This window comes from Ceratotherium simum, chromosome 6 (assembly GCF_057802395.1).
Source record: "Ceratotherium simum simum isolate JZ-2026a chromosome 6, ASM5780239v1, whole genome shotgun sequence".
Lineage (NCBI taxonomy): Eukaryota > Metazoa > Chordata > Mammalia > Perissodactyla > Rhinocerotidae > Ceratotherium > Ceratotherium simum.
The window spans coordinates 41,614,587-41,635,839 of NC_141905.1; the positions used below are offsets into that span (position 1 = coordinate 41,614,587).

The following is a 21,253-nucleotide window of genomic DNA, read 5'->3' on the forward strand; positions in this document are numbered from 1 at the left end:
AATTAGCTCTTTTCATTTTTTTAATATTCTAAATTCTGTCTTTACTTGCAAGTTACATCATGTCAAGTAATCATATCATAATTATTTTCCAAAATCGTATTAATGTGGTTTATTTCCTTGACCTTGTCAGAATGAACCTAAACTATTCCAGGTAGAACATTTATCTTATTCTTAGTCTGTCAGATTTTTGGATGAGTTTTAGAATGTATTATCTGTTTACCTAAAAATTGAAAAATACTGCTCTGCTCTACCCAGAGGGGCCTAGCTGAAAAAGTGTCCTTTGTTATCCATTCCGTGGCATTGCCTTATAAGTGAGGCTCCCTTGTGGAAAAATGCCTTTGATCATTTAAATTACTGAATTTCAAGATGGACCTACTTCGAATTAGGCTCTATTCTAGTGAAATAATTTGCTAATAGCATTTTTCAGAGAGAATTTGTGTTTAGATTTTTTTCTAGTGATGACAACTGTTAAAAAAAATCAGTAAAGATCTCAGTGCTCAGATGATTTCCCCATTTTGTTTTCATCTGGCAGTTACTTCAGTACTAGTATGTTTGTCTATTACTAATTAAGGTTTTTCTTTAATAACAGATTTATACCTAAAACTGGAAGATGTGACCCATAAATTTAATAAGCCCTGTATAATGGATGTAAAGATAGGGCGAAAAAGCTATGATCCTTTTGCCTCATCTGAGAAGATTCAGCAACAGGTTGGCAAGTACCCATTAATGGAAGAGATTGGGTTCTTGGTCCTTGGCATGAGGGTAAGAGTGATTATTAGTGTAATACACACATTTTTCTTTACATGTTCTTCCTTTGAAAATTATGGATGTCTTTATACTACTAATATATTGGAAGATAATATATTTGGAATTGGGTTGTCCATAAGTCCCCAGTGAGAGCAGAGATTTTTATCTCTTTTGTTCACTGATAATATGGTCAGTGTCTGGAATAATTCTGACATATAATATGTGATTAATAAGTAAATGAATCAATGGCTGAACTTCAAGACTCTGACTGGTAATTTTGTTTTAAACAAGCTTTATGTTTAGGTGCAAAATAAATAACGTGGTAAGTAAATATGATATTACTTATGATTTTCCCATAAGAAAAGTGCTAAGTTTGTATATTCAGTAAGTTTTCTATATTTTAAAATAGAAAAGGTAAGTTAAAAATTAGATCACTGTTTCAGACTGTAGTTTACAACAGTTATTTTATTTGCTCTTGATTCTGTGGTTTGGCAGTTTCACCTGGGCTCCGTTGGACAATTCTGCTGATCTTACCTAGGGTCCCTCCTGTGGCTGCACTCATCTGATGGCTCAGCTGGGGCTAGATGGTGGAAAATGCTCGTTCTCATGTGTGAGAGTTGGTACTAACTGTTGACTGGGCCTTTTTCCATGTGGTCTCTCATCTTCCAGAAGGCTAGCTGGACCTTCTTCACGTACCACATTCCAAGAAGGCGAGAGTGGGAGCTCCAGGGCTCTTGAAATCTAGGTTAGGAAGTCACTCACGGTCACTTCTATGGAATTTTATAGATCAAAGTATATCACAGGACCAGCCCATATGATAGGGAGGAAAAATAGACTCCACTTCTGATGGTGGCAATAGGGAAGTCACAAGAGAAATGACAGTGTGCACAAGAATGGGAAGGTTTGTTGAGGCCGTCTTTGCAAACAATATACCGCAGTTAAGAAGTAAAGTGGAATAAAATCCTCTAAACAAATGGTATGTCTTCTGGATGTATGGAGGTAAAATCTGTGTATATGACAAATGACTGCTTACCTATATAAGCATAATGGGTAGTTTTGAAATTCATCATGTACGGTGATATACGTGTCTTCCTTTTGAGTTTTAAACAGGAGAGTTAATAGGAGGAGGCATTATAGATGAATTGTTTATGTGATGGTTGTAACAGCACAGTTGAATTTGGTATTCTGATTGTAAATAAAACTAAAGAAATTGTTGATACAGTTATTTCATTTTAGAAAATGGTAATTAAATGTGGGCATATGGTAAAGAGAAAAAGGGTAATAGAATAATGTTAAAACAAACAAGGAGTAAACATCCCACAGGAATCAGACTGGGCAACTGTTAAACAGACCTTTACTGTTTCAGATCTCTTACCCTCCCACTGTCCTCACTTTTAGCAGATGACTTTGCTTTCTGCTTCACAAAAAATAAAAGCCATCAGACAGGATTTCCTTTAATTTCCTGCCAACAGATGTACATACCTAACCTGCAAGTGCTTTCATTCCCTCTTTATTCCTTCCTGTCACATTGAGGAATTTTCCCTCCTCCTGTCTCAGGACAGCCCTTCTCGATGTCCTCTGGATCTCATTCCCTCCCACCTCTTCAGAAACCTTTAGTACTATTGATTCTGTCGTCCTTCTTATATTTTCAACTTCTGTCTCTCTTTACTGACTCTTTTCCTTTTGCCGTAAATATGTTCAAATCACTCTCAATTTTTTAAAAAACGCAACATCAATACCCACTTTTACCCTACCGTGTTCTCCAGCGGTAATTTAATTTGCCTCTCTGTCACAACCGTATTAGTTATTTCCATTGCCTTACTTCCTACTCAGTATTCTTTAGTCCATTCCAGTATGGCTTCTGTTCCATCATGCCACCGGATTGGCTTCTGTCTAAGGTCCCTAGTGACATCTCCATGTCACTAAATTCAAATGGCATTTTTCATTACTCAGCTTACTTCACTTTGAAAAGCAGCCTTCAAGGCTGACTGGGTCCTCCTTGAAACATTCCTCTTTTTGTCCATGATACTACACTTTTTTCCAAAGGCCATTTTGCAGTTTTCTTTGCCAGCTGGTTTTTCTGTTTATTGTTTAAATGTTGAGATAGTCTGCTCAGTTCCATTTTACTGCCTCCCACTCTTTTCTTTCTGTTTCTTCCTAAGCAATGTCCTTTGTTCTCGTTGGTTCAGTTTCACTTACGTTGATAACTCCCAAATGTATATCTTCAGTCTCTGCTTTGTCTTTGATCTCCCAATCCGTACAGCTAACAGCTTTCTACACATTTTACTTAGATAACTGAAAGACATCTAGGACTGATACATAAAAAACTGACACGCACGGCCCTCTTGCAAACTAACAACCACACAATAGCGACAAATCTCTATTATTCCCTATCTCAATAAATGGCATCACTATTAAATCCAGTTTTACAAACTAGAAACCTTGTAGTCACCATCACCTCTCAGAGGTCTTCATCAATCCTGTTGATCTTAATTCCCAAACATCTCTTGAGTCCCATTATCACCATTATCCATCTCTAGACTCTAGTATCTTAACTGATCTCTCAGGTTCAATTTTGCTCTCTTTTAATCTGTTCTTCAGACATTGCAAAATGCATATCTAATCAATACATTCCCCTATGTAAAAACTCTTTGGTGTGTTTCCGTTGCCTTTAGGATACATATACAGGATAAATAAATAAGGCACTGCATGACTTTGCTCTCCTGGGAAGTGTCATTTCCCCAGACAAATAGAGGGTCGTCTGTTTGTATTTTTTTGTGTGTGTGAAGAAGATTAGCCCAGAGCTAACATCCGATGCCAGTCCTCTTTTTGCTGAGGAAGATTGGCCCTGGGTTGACATCTGTGCCCATCTTCCTCTACTTTATATGGGACACCGCCACAGCATGGCTTGACAAGCGGTGCGTTGGTGCACGCCCGGGATCCGAACCTGTGAACCCTGGGCCGCTGAAGTGGAACGTGCACACTTAACTGCTACGCCACCGGGCCGACCCCTGTTTGTACTTTTTTAATAACAACTTTATCGAGATACAATTTATTTGCCATTTGGTTCACTCATTTGAAGTGTATAATGCATTGGTTTTAGTATACTCAAAGAGTTGGACAACCATCACCACGTTCAACTTGAGAACATTTTCATCACCCCCAAAAGAAATGAGGTACCTATTAGCAGTCATTCCTCATTTTCTTCCAACTTTCCAACCCTCCTAGCCATAGGCAATCACAGATCTACTTTCTGTCTCTTTATATTTGCCTCTTCTGGACATTTCATGTAAATGGAATCATACAATCCAATAGGTGGTCTTTTGTGACTGGCTTCTTTCACTTAATGTTTTCAAAGTTCATCCATGTTGTAGCATATATCAGTATTTTATTCCTTTTTATTGCTGAATAATATTCCATTGTATGGATATATCACGTTTTATTTATCCATTCATTTATTGATGGACTTTGGATTGTTTCCACTTTTGGGCTATTATTATTAATGCTATTATGAACATTCATGTGCAAGTTTTTGAGTGCATATATGTTTTCATTCTGAGTAGATTCCTAAGTTTGAAATTGGTGGGTCCTATGGGTAAGTTTAACTTTTGTAAGAAACTGCCTAAGTGTTTTTCCAAAGTTTCTGCACTATTTAACATTCCTACCAGCGATATATGAAGGTTCCAATCAATTTCTTCACATCCTCACTCAACCCTAGTTACTGTCTTTTTTCTTTCACTGTAAGCCATCCTAGTGGGTGTGAAGTGGTATTGCCTTGTAGTCTTGATTTGCATTTCCCTAATGGCTGATAATGTTGAGCATCTTTTCATGTGCTTGTTGACTATTTGTATATCTTATTTGGAGAAATGTCTATTCCAATTCTTTGCCCATTTTTAAATTGGGTTATTTGTCTTTATATTATGGAGTTATATACATATCCCTTATCAGATACATGATTTGCAAATATTTTCTCCCATTCTGTGGGTCGTTCTTTCATTTTCTTGATAGTTCTGTTAACGCACAAAAGTTTTTAATTTTGAAGTCTAATTTATTTTTTGCTTTTGTTACTTCTGCTTGTGGTGTCACAGCTAAGAAACCATTGCCTAACCTGAACTCATGAACACTTACTCCTATTTTTCTTCTAAAAATTTTATAATTTTATCTCTTACATTGAGATATGTTATACATATGAAGTTAACTTTTTGGGTGTGGTTTGAGGAAGGGGTCAAACATCATTCTTTTGCATGTGGATATCCAGTTGTTCCAGCACCCTTTGTTGAAAAAACTATTCTTTCCCTCACTGAATGGTCTTGACACCCTTCTTAAAAATAAATTGACCATTGGGGCCAGCCCGGTGGCGAAGCAGTTAAGTTCATGCACTCCGCTTTGGTGGCCCGGGGTTCACAGGTTTGGATCCTGGGCGTGGACATACGCACCACTTGTCAAGCCATGCTGTGGCAATGTCCCATATAAAGTAGAGGAAGGTGGGCACGGATGTTAGCCCAGGGCCAATCTTCCTCAGCGAAAAGAGGAGGATTGGTATCGGATATTAGCTCAGGGCTAATCTTTCTCACAAAAAAATAAATAAAAATAAAAAAATAACTTGACCATAAATGTAAGAGTTTATTTCTGGACTCTCAATTCTGTTCTGTTGATCCATATTGTCTATCTTTATGTCAGTACCACACTGTCTTTTTTTTTTTAATTTCAGCTCTATCGAGGTATAATTGACATATAAAATTGTAAGATATTTAAAATTTTAAAGTGTACATTGTGGTGATTTGATATATTTATACATTGTGAAAGGATTCCCCCTATCTAATGAATTAATACATCCATCGTCTCACAGATTTATCTTGTTTTGTGTGAGAGAACATTTAAGTTCTATTTTCTTAGCACATTTCAATTATACTGTACAGTGCTATCAACTATAGTCACCATGTTTTACATTAGATCCTCAGACTTTATTCATATTATAGCTGAAAGTTTGTACCACTTTACCAACCTCTCTCTATTTCACCCATCCTCTAGCCCTTGGCAACCACTTTTCTACTCTCTCTTTCTATGAGTTCGACTTTTTTTTTTAGATTCCACGGATAAGTGATGCCATGCAGTATTTGTCTTTCTCTGTCTGGCGTATTTCACTTAGCATAATGCCATTAAGGTCCATCCATGTTGTTACAAATGGCGACATTTCCTTCTTATGACTGAATAATATTCCATTGTATTTTTATACCACATCTTTATATATTCATTCGTTGATGGATACTTAGGTTGTTTCCATATCTTGGCTGCTGTGAATAATGCTGCAATGAACATGGCATGCAGGTATTGCTTCAATATCCTGTTTTCATTTCCTTGGATGTATACCCAGAAGTAGAATTGCTGGATCTTATGGTAATTCTGTTTTTAATTTTTTGAGGAACCTCCATAATGTTTTCCATAGTGGCTGCACCATTTTACATTTCTACCAACAGTACATAGGGGTTCCCTTTTCTCCATATTCCCACCAGGACATATTTGTTATCTCTTGTCTTTGTGATGATAGCCATTTTAACAGGTATGACATGCTGTCTCATAGTGGTTTTGATTTCCGTTTCCCTGATGATTAGCGATGTTGAGTACCTTTTGATGTTCTGTTGGCCATTTAGATGTCTTCTTTGGAAAAATGTCTGTTCAGCTCCTCTGCCCATTTTTTAATCAGATTGGGTTTTTTTTTCTATTAAATAATATGAGTTCTTTTATATTTTTAATATTAACCCCTTATCAGATATATGATTTGCAGATGTTTTCTCAGAACCACACTACTTTGATTAATGTAACTTTGGGGTAAGTTTTGAAATCAGGAGTTGTGAGACCTCCAACTTTGTTCTTCTTTTTCAAGCTTGTTTTGACTATTCTAGGTCCCTTAAATTTCCACATGAATTTTAAGATCAACTTGTAGGTTTTTGCAAAGAAATGCCAGGTAGGATTTTGGTAGGGATTGTGTTGAATCTGAAGATCAATTTAGGTTTCCCTATTTTTGTTCTCATAGCTTCCTTTATATAGTATTTAACGGTTTATGATTATATATTGTTTACTTATCTGAGAACGGTATGATTGAAGTGTGAAATAAATGAAAATAATAATATGAATATAGATTTAATTCTACAAATCTAGAATATTAAAGTTGGAAGATAAATCTTGAATTTTAATGGGAGTAATGTTAGGGTTAATTTTTTCAAATAGTTTATTTCTTTAGTAGGTGATAAATTCATTGAAATTTTTCATCACAGTGGGTTTATAAACTGATAATAAAGATAGACTTGGATAATTTTATAATTGATTCCAAATTTTAAAAATTTCCCTCCAGGACAGTCGTGCCTTTAAATGAAAAACCCCTGGATATCACTGAGTAGACTAAAGTTTACCAAATATTTTTCTGTTATATTTAACCAGTAGTAGAAGAGATTTGATGGGCAGAATAACTTGCTGATTTTCTATGCTGATTTAGGAATTATTTTTTATTTTTTTTATTTTTATTTTTTTTTTGTGAGGAGATCAGCCCTGTGCTAACATCCGCCAATCCTCCTCTTTTTTTGCTGAGGAAGATGGCCCTGGGCTAACATCTGTGCCCATCTTCCTCCACTTTATATGGGACGCCGCCACAGCATGGCTTGCCAAGCAGTGTGTCAGTGTGCGCCCGGGATCCGAACCAGCGAACCCCGGGCCGCCGCAGCGGAGCGCGCACCCAACTGCTTGCGCCACCGGGCCGGCCCCAGGAATTCTTTATTTTTAACTGATTTTCAACAATTATACTGCATTTCCTTGATCCCAAGATGGTGTAGATGATAAGACTCACCAATGATTTAATAAGAAGATTTATTAAGATTTGTGTTATAGAAAGAGGTAGAAGCAGAATAGGGCCTATAAGAGAAAGAGAGTCAAGAGAGGAGGGGTATAGAGTGACTTTGGGAAAGGTGGTATTTTGAACTGGCAACAAGGGAGAATAATAGGTAGAAAACCAAGAAGAAGCAGAGCATATATATGTAAGGTGCATACCATATATAGGTGGGTGGAGTGTATATTATCTTAAAGGATCATACTTGAGAGAAGTTAGTACATCAGCAACTTGCTTTGGGACTTACTGGTTTTTGAAATAGTGTCATTATGGATTAGCTATTGTGTGCATGGTTGTTAAATTTTCCAGTTTTGTATTGATTCTGAAGATATGTGCTATGTAATTATAGGAATTTATTATATTTATTAGCTAAAAGTAATTGAAACATCTGTAGAAAATCATCTGAAATTAAAACATGTAATTCAAGATTTTAGATGATTTAATTTTTAGATGTTTCAGTATATTTTTGGGAACAACTTAAATTTTTTTTTTTTTGGTGAGGAAGATCAGCCCTGAGCTGACATCCATGCCAGTCCTCCTCTTTTAGCTGAGGAAGACTGGCCCTGGGCTAACATCTGTGCCTACCTTCCTCCACTTTATATGGGATGCCGCCACAGCATAGCCTGACAAGCAGTGCGTCTCTGCGTGCCAGGGATCCGAACCTGGGTCGCCAGCAGCGGAGCATGCGCACTTAACTGCTACGCCACTGGGCCGGCCCCCAACAACTTAAATTTTTGACAAAGACATACTTATCCTTTGCAGAGAAGTAACATTAGTTAATCATTGATTCCTAATTACGTGGGGAAAAGATACTTCTCTTTTGATCTTGATTGATCGCATTATCTAAAAATCAGACTCTTTCTTTGTATATCTTTTTTTCTTTATAATACTGAGTTACAGTAAGTAACCCTTCAAATCTCTTCTTCTCATGAATTGATTTAATATGAAATGTTTTTTGCTAAAGATGTTTGAATTTGTTTGCTCCTGACGAAAGCAACTTATGTAGTGAAGTATGATCTAGGTGGTGCTGGAGCTTGCTTTTGCGTATCCTCTGTCCTCCTACTTGTGTCTCCCAACTTTCCTTTCCATTAGAAAAAAAAATTAGATACCTTTTTTGCTACATATTTAGATGTTTTCAAGGTGGGTAACTTTTAGAATGTAACTTTTTTATTTTATTTGTTTTTTAATTTTTATTTTATTTTTATTTTTAGTGAGGAAGATCAGCCCTGAGCTAACATCCATGCTAATCCTCCTCTTTTTGCTCAGGAAGACCGGCTCTGAGCTAACATCTATTGCCAATCCTCCTCCTTTTTTTCCCCAAAGCCCCAGTAGACAGTTGCATGTCATAGTTGCACATCCTTCTAGTTGCTGTATGTGGGACACGGCCTCAGCATGGACGGAGAAGCGGTGCGTCGGTGCATGCCTGGGATCTGAACCCGGGCCGCCAGTAGCGGAGCGCGCGCACTTAACCACTAAGCCACAGGGCCGGCCGCATAGAGTGTAACTTTTGATTTACAAATATCTTTGCTACTGACCAAGACTGGGAAGGAGGTAGAAATTGGAGAAATTCTCAGCTCTCTTTCCATTCTAGCTTTAACTAGTAAAGTAGAAATAAATAAAGAGAGAATATCAATAAATATCAGTAATATCAATAAACTGAAACTAGCTTTAGTCTGTATGTGAAATTTAGATTCTCATATGTGAAATTTAATTTAGCTCAGATAATACACCCCTGAATAGTAGCATGGCAAGCGTTTTTATTTTGAGAATCCTCTTTTTTTTTGTATATTTCCTAGTTTGTAGCTTATATGACTATAGTTTGAAAATTCTTCTCATATTTATTTTTTGTATTTATTTAATTTATTCAGATTATTAATTTTCTCAATTTCATCCTTTTTATTGCTATATAATTGGCATATAACATTGTGTAATTTTAAAGTGTACAACATGTTGATTTGATACATTTACGTATTGCAGTATGATTACCACTGTAGCATTAGCTAACACCTCTATTACGTTGAGAATCCTCTTTTAAACATATTTATGTGTATAGAGAACATAAGTTGTTTTTGTTTTATAAACATTTTGGATATCCTTAACTGTTCTTATAAAAATAATTTTTCCTGTAATCAAATGTAATTTTTGATGTTTATAAAGTGCTTTCTTCCATTCATAGTAACACTTTTTTAAAGGTAAATTGTCTTTCTTTAATAGGCTGTATGTGTGTGTAAGAACGTGGTTGTATTTGAACTTTTTCAATGAAGTGAAGCCTTTGAGATAGACGGTAATAAGCTATATCAGACTGAAAGTTACAAAGTATCAATTTGTAAATCAATATATTCTTAATGCTTCTTAAAAATATATTTAATTAAAATTTGAGAAAGTACATAGTTGTATGGTTCAAACTCCAAAACGTATAGAAACATATAAAGTGAGAAGTCACTCTCCACACAGGGTACCATATTCTAATTATTTTTTTCCCCAATGTATTCTTCTAGAGATATTTTAAACATATAGATCAAATACTGCATATATGTGTTCTATTATCACAAAACCTACTTTGAACACTGTTCCATATCTTGCTTTTTTTTCCTTTTGACATATCATGGAGATCTTTCCATAATGGCACAGTATTATTATACCATAATGTAACCAGTTCTCTTTGATGAATCCTTTGATTGTTTCCAGTCTTTTGCTATTACAAATGAGTAACCAGAGACCTACCTCATTCCATCAGTATGCCAGCATATTTATGGGATAGGTTCCTAGGGCAGAATTGCTGGGCTTATGTGCATTTATAATTTTGGTAGATATAGGTGTCTGCCTGATACAGAGCAGTAGTTTTGAACCAGGGGCAATTTTGCTCCCCAGGGAGACATTTGGCAATGTCTGGAGACATTTTTGGTTGTCACAGTTTTGGAGAGGGCTGTGCTTCTGGTATGTTTGAGAGCTGGTATCTTTTATGATTTTTGTGAACTCTTCAGATCCTTCGTTCATTTTCCCATAAGAGTATACGTGTCCTTTGTTCGTCATCAATTTCCAATACTTTTTCTCTGTCTGTCTTTTATTTCTGCATGGCAAAAACAATGTGAACATTTTTTAAAACATATTGTATGTGGTGGGAATTTCTAAGTTTTGGTTGGAAACGCCTTCCCTAGTTATCAGTTGTTCAAGGATTCTTCCGTGTTTTGGGGGGGCGCTTTTGTCATTTCATTTTTTGCATTTTGATCTTTGATGTGTTTGGAATTTATCCTTGTATAAGGTATAAATTCAACTTAGTTTTTCTGGATCACTACTTAATCATACTAACACCATTTAATAAATAATTCGTCTTTTTCTACTGATTTAAAATGTCATTATCACGTGCAAACTTCTCATATGTATTTAAAATATATTTTAATGGAATCAGTATCTCCAAGAGGTATCTGCACCCCCATGTTTATTGCAGCATTGTGCACAGTAGCCAAGATACAGAAACAACCTAAGTGTCTGTCTACAGATGAATGAATAAAGAAGATGTGGTATAGATATACACAGTGGAACGTTAGCCATGAGAAAGAAGGAAATCCTGCCATTTGTGACAACATGGATGAACCTGGACAAAGAAAGACAAATACTGTATGGTATCACTTATATGTGGAATTAAAAAAACAAAGCCAATGTCATAGAAACAGAGAATAGAATGGTAGTTTCCAGGGGCTTGGGGGAGGGGAAAATGGAGAGATGTAGGTCAAAGGGTACAAACTTTCAGTTATAAGATGAATAAGTTCTGAGGAGCTAATGTACAGCATGGTGACTATAGTTAATAATTATGGTATTGTAAACTTGAAATTGGCTGAGAGTAGATCTTAATCGATCTTAACACATACCACGTACAGAAAAAACGAGTTAAGTATGTGAGGAGATGGGTGTTAATTATCTTGACCTTGGTAATCATTCCACAATGTCTATGTATACCAAATAGTCACGTTGTATTCTTTAAATATATACAATTTTATTTGCCATTTATTCCTCAAGTTGGAAAAAATATTATAAAGAAAATATATTTTAATATCTGGTAGGATGGCAAAGTTAGTTCCTCCTTATTAATCTTATTTCGATTTTTCCTGGCTATTGTTTTTCTGTATGAACTTGAGAATTAGTTTATATGGTTAAAAAAATTGTCAGTGTTTTATATTTATCTCATTTTAGTTATGGATTAATTTAAATAGAATTGGTATTGTTTATGATGTTGAGTCTTCCCTGAGAACATGGGTGTGTGTTTGTGTGTATGTCTTAGGGATGTTTTAAAAGTGTCTTTAATAGATCTTACATTTATTTAGTTTATTTCTATGTCTTATTTCTTTTTTGTTGCATTTGTAAATGGAGTCATCTATTACATTTTCTAACCAGTTATTTGTATATATGAAAGCTTATTTTCTGTTTACTAATTTGTACTCAGTCACCATTTCAAGTTTTATCGTTTGTATTAGTTTTTCAGTTGATTTTCCGGTATATAACCATTATCTACAAAGAGTAATATTTTTTATCTCCTCCTTTCCAAATTATTACACCTCTGATTTCTTTCTCTTCTCTACTGGTATTTGTTAGAAACTCCAGAACAATATTATGGTAATGATGCTAAAAGACATTGTTAAGAGAATACTTTTTGTGGAAGTTTCTTATATTTTAGGACAGATGCTTCCTTATTTGCACTTTAAACTTGAGATTAACTTTTATTGGATTGAGATAGTTTTCTTATATTGGAAATATTCATCTGTCCTTTTTTTTTTTTTTAAGATTTTATTTATTTATTTTTTCCCCCCAAAGCCCCAGTAGATAGTTGTGTGTCATAGCTGCACATCCTTCTAGTTGCTGTATGTGGGACGCGGCCTCAGCATGGCCGGAGAAGCAGCGCGTCGGTGCGAGCCCGGGATCCGAACCCGGGTCGCCAGCAGTGGAGCACGCTCACTTAACCACTAAGCCACGGGGCCGGCCCCATCTGTCCTTTTAAAGAATTTTCATCAATAATGGATGTAAATTTGTTAAATGCCTTTTCAGCATCCATGGAAATGACAGTACAATTTTTTCTTCTTAAATCCAATCAAATGAATTATATGAGTAGATCTTCCCATCTTTAACCATCCTTGCATTGCTGGGGTAAACCCTACATGGTCAAGGAGTATTAGTTTTTAATATTCAGTGCTTTTTTTTTTGACAGGTGTATCATGTTCATTCTGATAGCTATGAAACACAAAACCAGCACTATGGAAGAAGCTTAACAAAAGAAACTCTAAAGGATGGTAAGGATTGAAAAACCATATTTCAATGCATTTATTACTGCACGGTTATCAAAATAATTCTAAAGTGATTTCAGTTTTAATTCTCCTTTGGTATAAAGATTCAATTCCCAATAAAGAAACTTTTTAAGAAAATGGACCTTAGAGCCACAGAATTGGATTAATTGTAATCTTTGGTTCATGATACCCAAAACCATGGGTCCATGAATGGCCCTCTTTTACATTTTCATTCATTTTTTATTTATTCGTATACTTAAAAAAAAAATAGCATCTGTGAACCAACCATCTAGTTCAAGGACTGGAACTAGAGGTGGTCTTTGAAAATCATGGTATATAGATCATAGTATATTAAAACTGCTTGTTACATAAGAGACTTTAAAATGTGTGTTATAGCATGTAATGTATTTTTATTGAAATTTCCCACATATAGTTGAGCTATATATTAGAAGCTACATAATGAATAAACAAGTGGCATTAAAAGTAGTTTAAATAAAGTCTGTTAACATATATGCTTCTAAAATATTTATGGTTAGATAAAGATATTACAAAAGCAATGATATCCTAGATTTCTGGAAATAATATTCTATTAGGAGTTTATTCTTAGTTCTACCTAAGGTGGGGAAGAGCTTATGTGTAGTGTAAAGAGTTTGAAGAAGAATTTTTATGTATAGAAAACAAACATCCACAGTGCGATCTTAACAATGTGATCTTGATATGTTTAATCAATAGCAAGATAATATTCAGATTGGCTCTTGATTAAAATATTTCCCAGGCTGATCTGAATAGATTTTTTAGCAATTTCTATCTCAAAGTAGAGGAACAAACTATTTAAAAGCAAAAATCAAGTTATATATACCCATAAATTCCCAAATATGATAAAATAGGCATAAATAACTTTAAAAGAGGCCTAATAATCTGATAGGTTAAAACATTTAAAAGTTTCAATTTTGAATAACATACTCAACCTGGAGTAGTGCTAATTCCCAAAGTGAGCATAGCTTTTGTGAAAAGACTGATTTAATCAATGCTATAGAGAACAAAAAATTTAGTACAGTTATAGTTTGGTATTTTGGTAATGGGCTGTTGATACCATTAAAAATGGTTATGGTTTGACTCTAGGTTTTAGATTAGCTCTTGAATGTGTTTCTAACAAACAAGTAATCTTACTATCAAATCCCTCACAATAGCAAATGAGGCAAATGTTGGAATCACATTCTTTAAGAGAATATATATAGAGAGAACTAAACTACCTGTAGTAAATATTTTTGTCCAAGTAGGATCTTTCACTTTACGTAAGTGTCATTTAAATGTTTTCTAGTAAGAGCATCTTCACCAGAAATCAAACTGAAGTCTGAATTTCTGTGTCTGACTAGAATTCGTATCTGTTCAGTTAATTGCAAGGAATGATGGGTAAAAAATTGCAGAATTATATCTAAGATGAGTTTACTTCCCAAGTGATAGCTGTTTCATAATTTCATTATAATGCTAATATTTTCCTTTTTATAGGAGTCTCCAGGTTTTTTCATAATGGATTTTGCTTAAGAAAAGATGCTATTGCTGCCAGTATTCAGAAGATTAAGAATATTCTGCAGTGGTTTGAAAGCCAGAAGCAGCTTAACTTTTATGCAAGTTCATTACTGTTTGTTTATGAAGGTTCATCTCAGCCAACTACTACCAAATCAAATGACAGAACTTTGGCAGAAAAGTTTTTGTCCAAAGGACAACTTGCAGACACAGATGTACTGGAGTACAATAATAACTTTCATGTGTTAAGTTCCACAGTGAATGGAAAAATAGAGGCGTCAGTAGGCAAAAGCTTGTCCAAGATGTATGCTCGTCACAGAAAAATGTATGCAAAAAAGCATCACAGTCAGAATTCATTGAAAGTTGAAAATATAGAGCAAGACAATGGGTGGAAAAGCATGTCCCAGGAACATTTAAACGGAAACGTGCTTTCCCAACTGGAAAAAGTTTTCTACCATCTTCCCACTGGTTGCCAAGAGATTGCAGAAGTAGAAGTACGAATGATAGATTTTGCTCATGTGTTCCCTAGCAACACAATAGATGAGGGATATGTTTATGGGCTGAAGCATTTAATTACTGTATTGCAAAGTATTTTAGATAATTGAATCCTTTGCTGCAGTCTTTTTAAGGGGTGGGGCGATCATAAGGAAGAACAGCAGCAGTCAATATCTCTGCACTTGTAATGCTATGTAAAAAATTTGTATTGTGAGTCTACATTTTATTTGTCTTTATACTTTTGGTAGAAGGGTTAACTTTTTTATAATCTTACTCAGGAAAACTAATTATTTGTTCATTAGAAAACTATGAAGACTAGAGAAACTTAGGAATGTTAAGCAGGGAATGTGGTGGTACATAGCTTAAACATCTATTTGGCTCAAGCAAAACGCAAACCATTTTTCGGTCATCAAGAGTTCAGTTTTCTGTAGCCAATTTATCATGAAATCTCTGTCCACCCAACCTTGACAGTGAGCCATATCTAAACTCATTGCATTATTAGAACTCAAAAATCTAGAAAGCACAGATTGAAATCCTTAGTATTGCTCTGTATGAAGTTATTAAAACTGGAGAAAATTCTACTTCAGAAATAAGTACTGTTTAGGTTTTATATTAAGAGTTAAGACCAGCATATCAAAGGTGCTTCTTAGTGAAATGATTTAGAATTTTGCATTTCAAAAGCAGAATTTCCCTTTAATTTTCATTCATAGTCATATTTCAAAATATTACGCTTCATGAAAAAGATAATTGAAATGGACAACAACAACAACAAAAGTCTTGAAATTAAGGGCACTAGTAATTATACTTGCCAGGATGAGAAGAGAGAAGTTACTTGCAAGGAACAAAACGTTTTCTTTTAAAATCGTTCCTTTATGGGAAACCTTACTACATTGTGAAACGTATTAGAAACCATATAATAGATTTTCCTCTAACTGGAGCTTCAAAAAAAGTGGATGATTGAAGCTTTGTCTTATTTCTCCTTTAAATAAATATTGAGAGTTTTTTCTTTTAAAATTCATATATTTATATGTCCCCATTTAATTAAGCAGTAGTGTAAGCATATGTTGCTAAAAATAGTCTTTCTCAGACTTCTAATAAGCAGGAAAAAAGGACAACATGCAGTATTGTGAGTTTTATCAAAAGTACTATGTATAAATTAGTGCATCATGTAGAGTTTGGTGCATATGTGAATCCATGCTTCTATTTCACTCAAAACAGTTTTATATCATATTCAAGAGAGAAATTATAATTTAATTTCACAGAGGGGAGGGCAATGCTATTTTTCTTGGAAAAATTAGATCCTTAAGTATTATGTGTTTCATATCCACCACCTTATAAAAAATAACTATTTGTTATCGAAAGCATTTAAAACTTTGAAATTAAATTTGCAAGTACGTTAGATATTTATGCTGTCATTACTTGCACTTTGATTCACTAATGGAACATTTAAGTAGTTAACAGTTTTGCCATATTCCTGGAAAATGTTTTAGAATTGTGAGTTGTTAGACTTCTTCCCATAGAATTAAAAATTAAACTTTTAAATCCAAGCACCCGTTTTTTTGGTGTGAAGGAAAGTATCACAATTTTATGTTTATCTCACCTCAATCCTCTCTGAGGGCACTTTGCAAATATCTGAGCACAAACAAAAGTACCAAATACTCTGAATTCTATGCCTAGTAAATCTAGTAAACCTGAATAACTTTAAAATTCATATGCATTTTGTTATAGCAAAATTGTTTTACATTTTTTATTTAGTGGCATCATAATTATTTTCCATAGGGACTTCCATGTTTTTCTTTACTGCCTAAATGGGTATTGGCTGTTCCTTTTTTTGTGGGGATGATTTCAAGTCATAATTGATAGTCAGAAATTTTTTAGATTTATACTTTTTTCCTCCTACAATATAGACTTTTGTTGTTGTTGTTGTTATCTGGATAGTGGTTCAATAAATCTTAAAGCTCAGATAATTAAACACTATTTTGAATCTTAACAAAACAAGAGGCTTTTTTTGTATGGGATGGTATCAGCCTATGTACAATGAATTTAATAAATTTAAGTATTATCAGATGTTTTGCACATTTTAGCTCAATAAAGTCTGAATCAACTGTTCCAGATTTTCTTTATCCATATTTGGAAATATAGTTTTGTAAAATCAGTGTCTTATTTTTTGATACAATAGATCCTGTTTTGTTTTGTTTTAATAAAACAAGAAGCGCTTTATCTTTTGTTTTTCAGGGAAGGGATTAACATTTAATTCTCTTTGTTTACATTTTTTATCACTGTTATCTGATGCTCATTTTATGTTACTTTATAAGTAAGCTTACATGTAACAGAGTAAATATCTGTTTATGTAATCTATATATGACTATTTTACTGTCTGTTCCAGTCATTTAATGTTATGCTGAAATTTACCACTGTGGGGATGAATAATCACTATTCACCAAGCATATTTAAACATTTAAATGTTTAAGAAATAAGCGTAATAAGGATATAGTTTGGGTTAATAGGATTATCATAGCTTTTCCCCCCTAGGAAGCATAAGTAATGATTTTAGTGTATTTCTTATGGAGTACGCTCATAAAAAGGACCTTAAGAAATTGTGGATAGTGAATAATACATTTCTCTAATAAAAATTTAAATTGTATAATAGTTTTATAATAAAGTATTTACATTAATTGATATTTTATTATGGATGGAAGTTGCACAGATTCAAATAAATTAAAAATTGATGATAAATGCAAAATATTTTATCTAAATAGTTTTTCAAGAAACAATTGTGAAAATGTGTATATTAAATGGCTCTAACATGGAGCTTGTGGTATTTTCAACTCACTATTCATTATTCTTTGTTTCATGTGTCTGGAAAGATTGTACTTACTATGCCTCTTTACATTACAATTTGCTATTGTGGGGCTTTAGATTGTGTTCAACTAAATAACTTTTTTCTGAATTTTGATTGAGTATAATTTACTATTTTATGATTTCCAAGATGCTGTTCTTTATATCATCTTTATAACATCTATATATCAAATTTACAACATAACTTAAGAAAAAGGAATTAATTTTCAGAGGTATTTCAGTGGCACTTATATTGTTTTATACAACTGAAAACATTTGTTTCTAGGATTTGGACTATTGTAGAAGATGTAGGATGAAAGAAAACGGTAGAACAATGAAAGAATTTTATTCATGAAATTACAGAAATTTTGTCCACTATTTTAAAGCGTTGTCATCATTTTAGTACCATTTTCTCTTGGCAGTTGGCATTTGATACTTTAAAACTTAATTTGCTTTAAAAATTGTTTATAGTGTTTTGTAATAATCTTCCTTATTCAGTGCCTTTAACCTTGATTTGATATATTTGTAGCTTCAGTTAACCTTCTGTTACATCCTACAATGTCTTCATAGCCTAGACATCAATTTCTTTTAAAAATTTGTCAATTTGGATTTGTAAAGAGGTAGCAATTTTCTATTAATGCTTTGGGAGAAGAAATAGAGTTGCCTTTGGAGGCCAGGCCTCTTAGTTCATTCAAAAATATTTACTGGATTTCTACCATGTGCCAAGCATTTTTAGCCCCTGAATATACAGTTGTGAACCAATCAGACAAAGCCCTAATCATTTCCAGTGTTCCTTCTAGATGGGGTGGGGTTGAGGACTTAATTAAAATAAAGATATAGAGAAATAAGCATTGAAAGATAATAAAGTTAAGTAGCATTTGAGTTTGTGTAAGGATGAGGTAATTATTGAGTTGAGATAAAGCAATTAACGATATGTTAGAGAAGTTAAAACTAATACTTTGTATTGTAACCTTTGACTTTTGAGTTCAGGTAGTAATTCTATATAGCATAAAAAGGCCTTAATTTTTCACTTTTCTTGCTGGTAAAGGTACGTTTACTTAGACTGTCCATTTAGAGTAGTGTTTTAACATAACATTACTGTGAAAAACATTCTATTACATATTCACAAGCAAATTACTGCACATTTTAAAAATTGCATTTTACAATTTAGTACAAATATTTTAGGCCTCAATCTTATCTTCAAATCATTGGTATTTTAAATTTGTCAATGAATATGAAATTACTTTTTGGCTTACAAAGTGATTGTATTGTTACTTACAATACTTGTTAATATTTTAGGAAGGTTGGAGTCTCCATTTTGGGGGATTTAATGTTTAAATTCTTATTTTGATAGCGTCTAGTAGGAGGAAATAGTACTCATGCGATTAAACAGATTAGAATATACTTCCAAAAAATTTTTTTAATTATTGAGCTTTGTCATTATTGGAGTTAAAAGTTGGCCTGGTGTTCACTTATATATTAACAAGTTTAATTATGATGTGAAATAGTCTTAAGTATGATGTATGATGCACCTGCATATAAATGAAAATGGCGTGCACAAAGACACTTTACTATGGGAGCTATACTGGAAGATTTATGAAAGCATGTGAAATTGCACCTAAGATTGTGTTATTAGTGACTATGCTAAATTTATTGTACTTGATGAATGAATGTATTTAGTCTAGTCAAAGTTACATATGTCTAAACAATGTCTCTTTTAATGTGTTTGTAATTTGTACTATTGACGGGGTGTTTTTGGACTGCAGGGGTTATTGTCAATGTGTGATTTGTGTTTTTATTTTATAGAATCATCTAATGTGATATACCGATTTTTATAAGTGATATTTAGATAATTCTAATAACTGTATATTTGACAACCTATTAAAATGTTTTGCATTGGAGCTTTTTTTCATTAATTGTAATATGCTAACAAACTTATGGTAATTTTAACTTATTCATTCAACAAGTATTTGAGTGCATGTTACGGACCAGAAACTCTAGGAATCATTAGGGATTCAAAGATGATTAAGACAGTATGTTAATAGAAAGAAGCATATGCATTGGAAATGAAAAAGTATGTAACTATTTTCTATGAATATTTATTTATTTTTCTATCATATGGACTAAAATCTTTGGAATCAACCTAATAGGAGAAGTAGACTATAGGAGAAACAAATTGACATGGCTATGAAATTATATACTATAATTTTAAAACTTTAGAAGTAGGTAAGATATTTTTGCATGTATTTTCAATTTCATGAATCAGTTACTTAATCGGTGACCAAGTATTCTTTTCATTCATTAATTAAAAAGAGAGGGCACTGTCAAATACCTACCCTTTACCAGGCACTGTATTTGGCTTTGGAGATTTTAAAAAGTTGAACAGGAGATTCAGTACCTGTCCTTGAGATATGGACTGTCTAGTAGAAGGAGAAAACTATGTAAATGTGGGATAAAATGTTATTGGGGCTATGATTGATACTTACCAACATCCAGCAGGGCTGTGGAAGAGGAAAGAGTCAGTTCTGATAGCATGCAAGAGGAAGAAGAGAGTATGTGATTTATAGCCTTTTAGTAATGGTGAGTCAAGGCTCCAGAAGATTGTATGGCATTCCTCTTTAATGCCTGCTACTGTGCACTGTGGGGAGGAGCAATACTGTGTGAAGTAGTTTCTTTTGTTAAGACTGGCTGCCTTATGAAAATAACAGGGAATCCCCACTGCCATAGTCCCTAAGTTATAGCTAAGTATAAGAACTAAATAAAAGCTGAAATGAAATAATAAAAAGTGAAAATAATTGCTTGGAGATTTTGTTAAAAATGCAGATTCTGATTCAGCAAGCATGAGTGGGATCTGTGATGCTCATGGTCCATGGACCACACTGAGTAGCAGGAGTTTCAAAAAGTTCTTTGGGGGTGGAGTGTGTGTTAGAACTTGGATCACTTTGATCCAAGCAACCAGAGCTGTTTGAAAACCAGGGAAGAGTGCTGAGAAAGAAATGAAATTTGTTTCAGAGAAGGAAATGGGTTTAGAAGTTGAGGAAATACAGCCAGCAATGGCTCGAGATAATACTGGCCATTCTCAATTGGAAGAAAAGTTCATCAGCTACATCAGGCCATTAAACCTTCTTCCTGCAACAGGTCCTAAGAATCCTGTGATAATGGACTTGTCTTTTCTATTGTTTGTGCCATTGGCCTTTTTTGTGTGTGAATGATGTTGCTTTGCCAACTGAAGAAAACATTCTGCATGTGCTTGTTAATTACGTTGTACTTGCCATCTAACAACTTTCTAGAGATGCTTTAGACATAAATGACATGCTACAATTGGTTTGGATACTCTGAAATGTTTTTTTTTTTTTTTTTTTAAAGATTTTATTTATTTATTTTTCCCCCCCAAAGCCCCAGTAGATAGTTGTGTGTCTAGCTGCACATCCTTCTAGTTGCTGTATGTGGGACGCGGCCTCAGCATGGCCGGAGAAGCAGCGCGTCGGTG

General features: G+C 34.0%; 1 protein-coding gene across 2 annotated transcripts in view; it reads left to right on the forward strand.

The window, feature by feature from the left end:
* IPMK (inositol polyphosphate multikinase) overlaps positions 1-19,664 on the forward strand; it is a 47,070-nt gene extending 27,406 nt beyond the window's left edge. For both annotated transcript variants that reach the window (XM_014784969.2, XM_004427116.3), the window contains exons 4-6: positions 590-762; positions 12,828-12,909; positions 14,413-19,664. In XM_014784969.2, the coding sequence (XP_014640455.1) occupies positions 590-762; positions 12,828-12,909; positions 14,413-15,035 (878 nt within the window). In that variant the 3' untranslated portion in view covers positions 15,036-19,664. The remainder of the gene's footprint in view (positions 1-589; positions 763-12,827; positions 12,910-14,412) is intronic.
* The last annotated feature ends 1,589 nt before the right edge of the window (positions 19,665-21,253 follow it).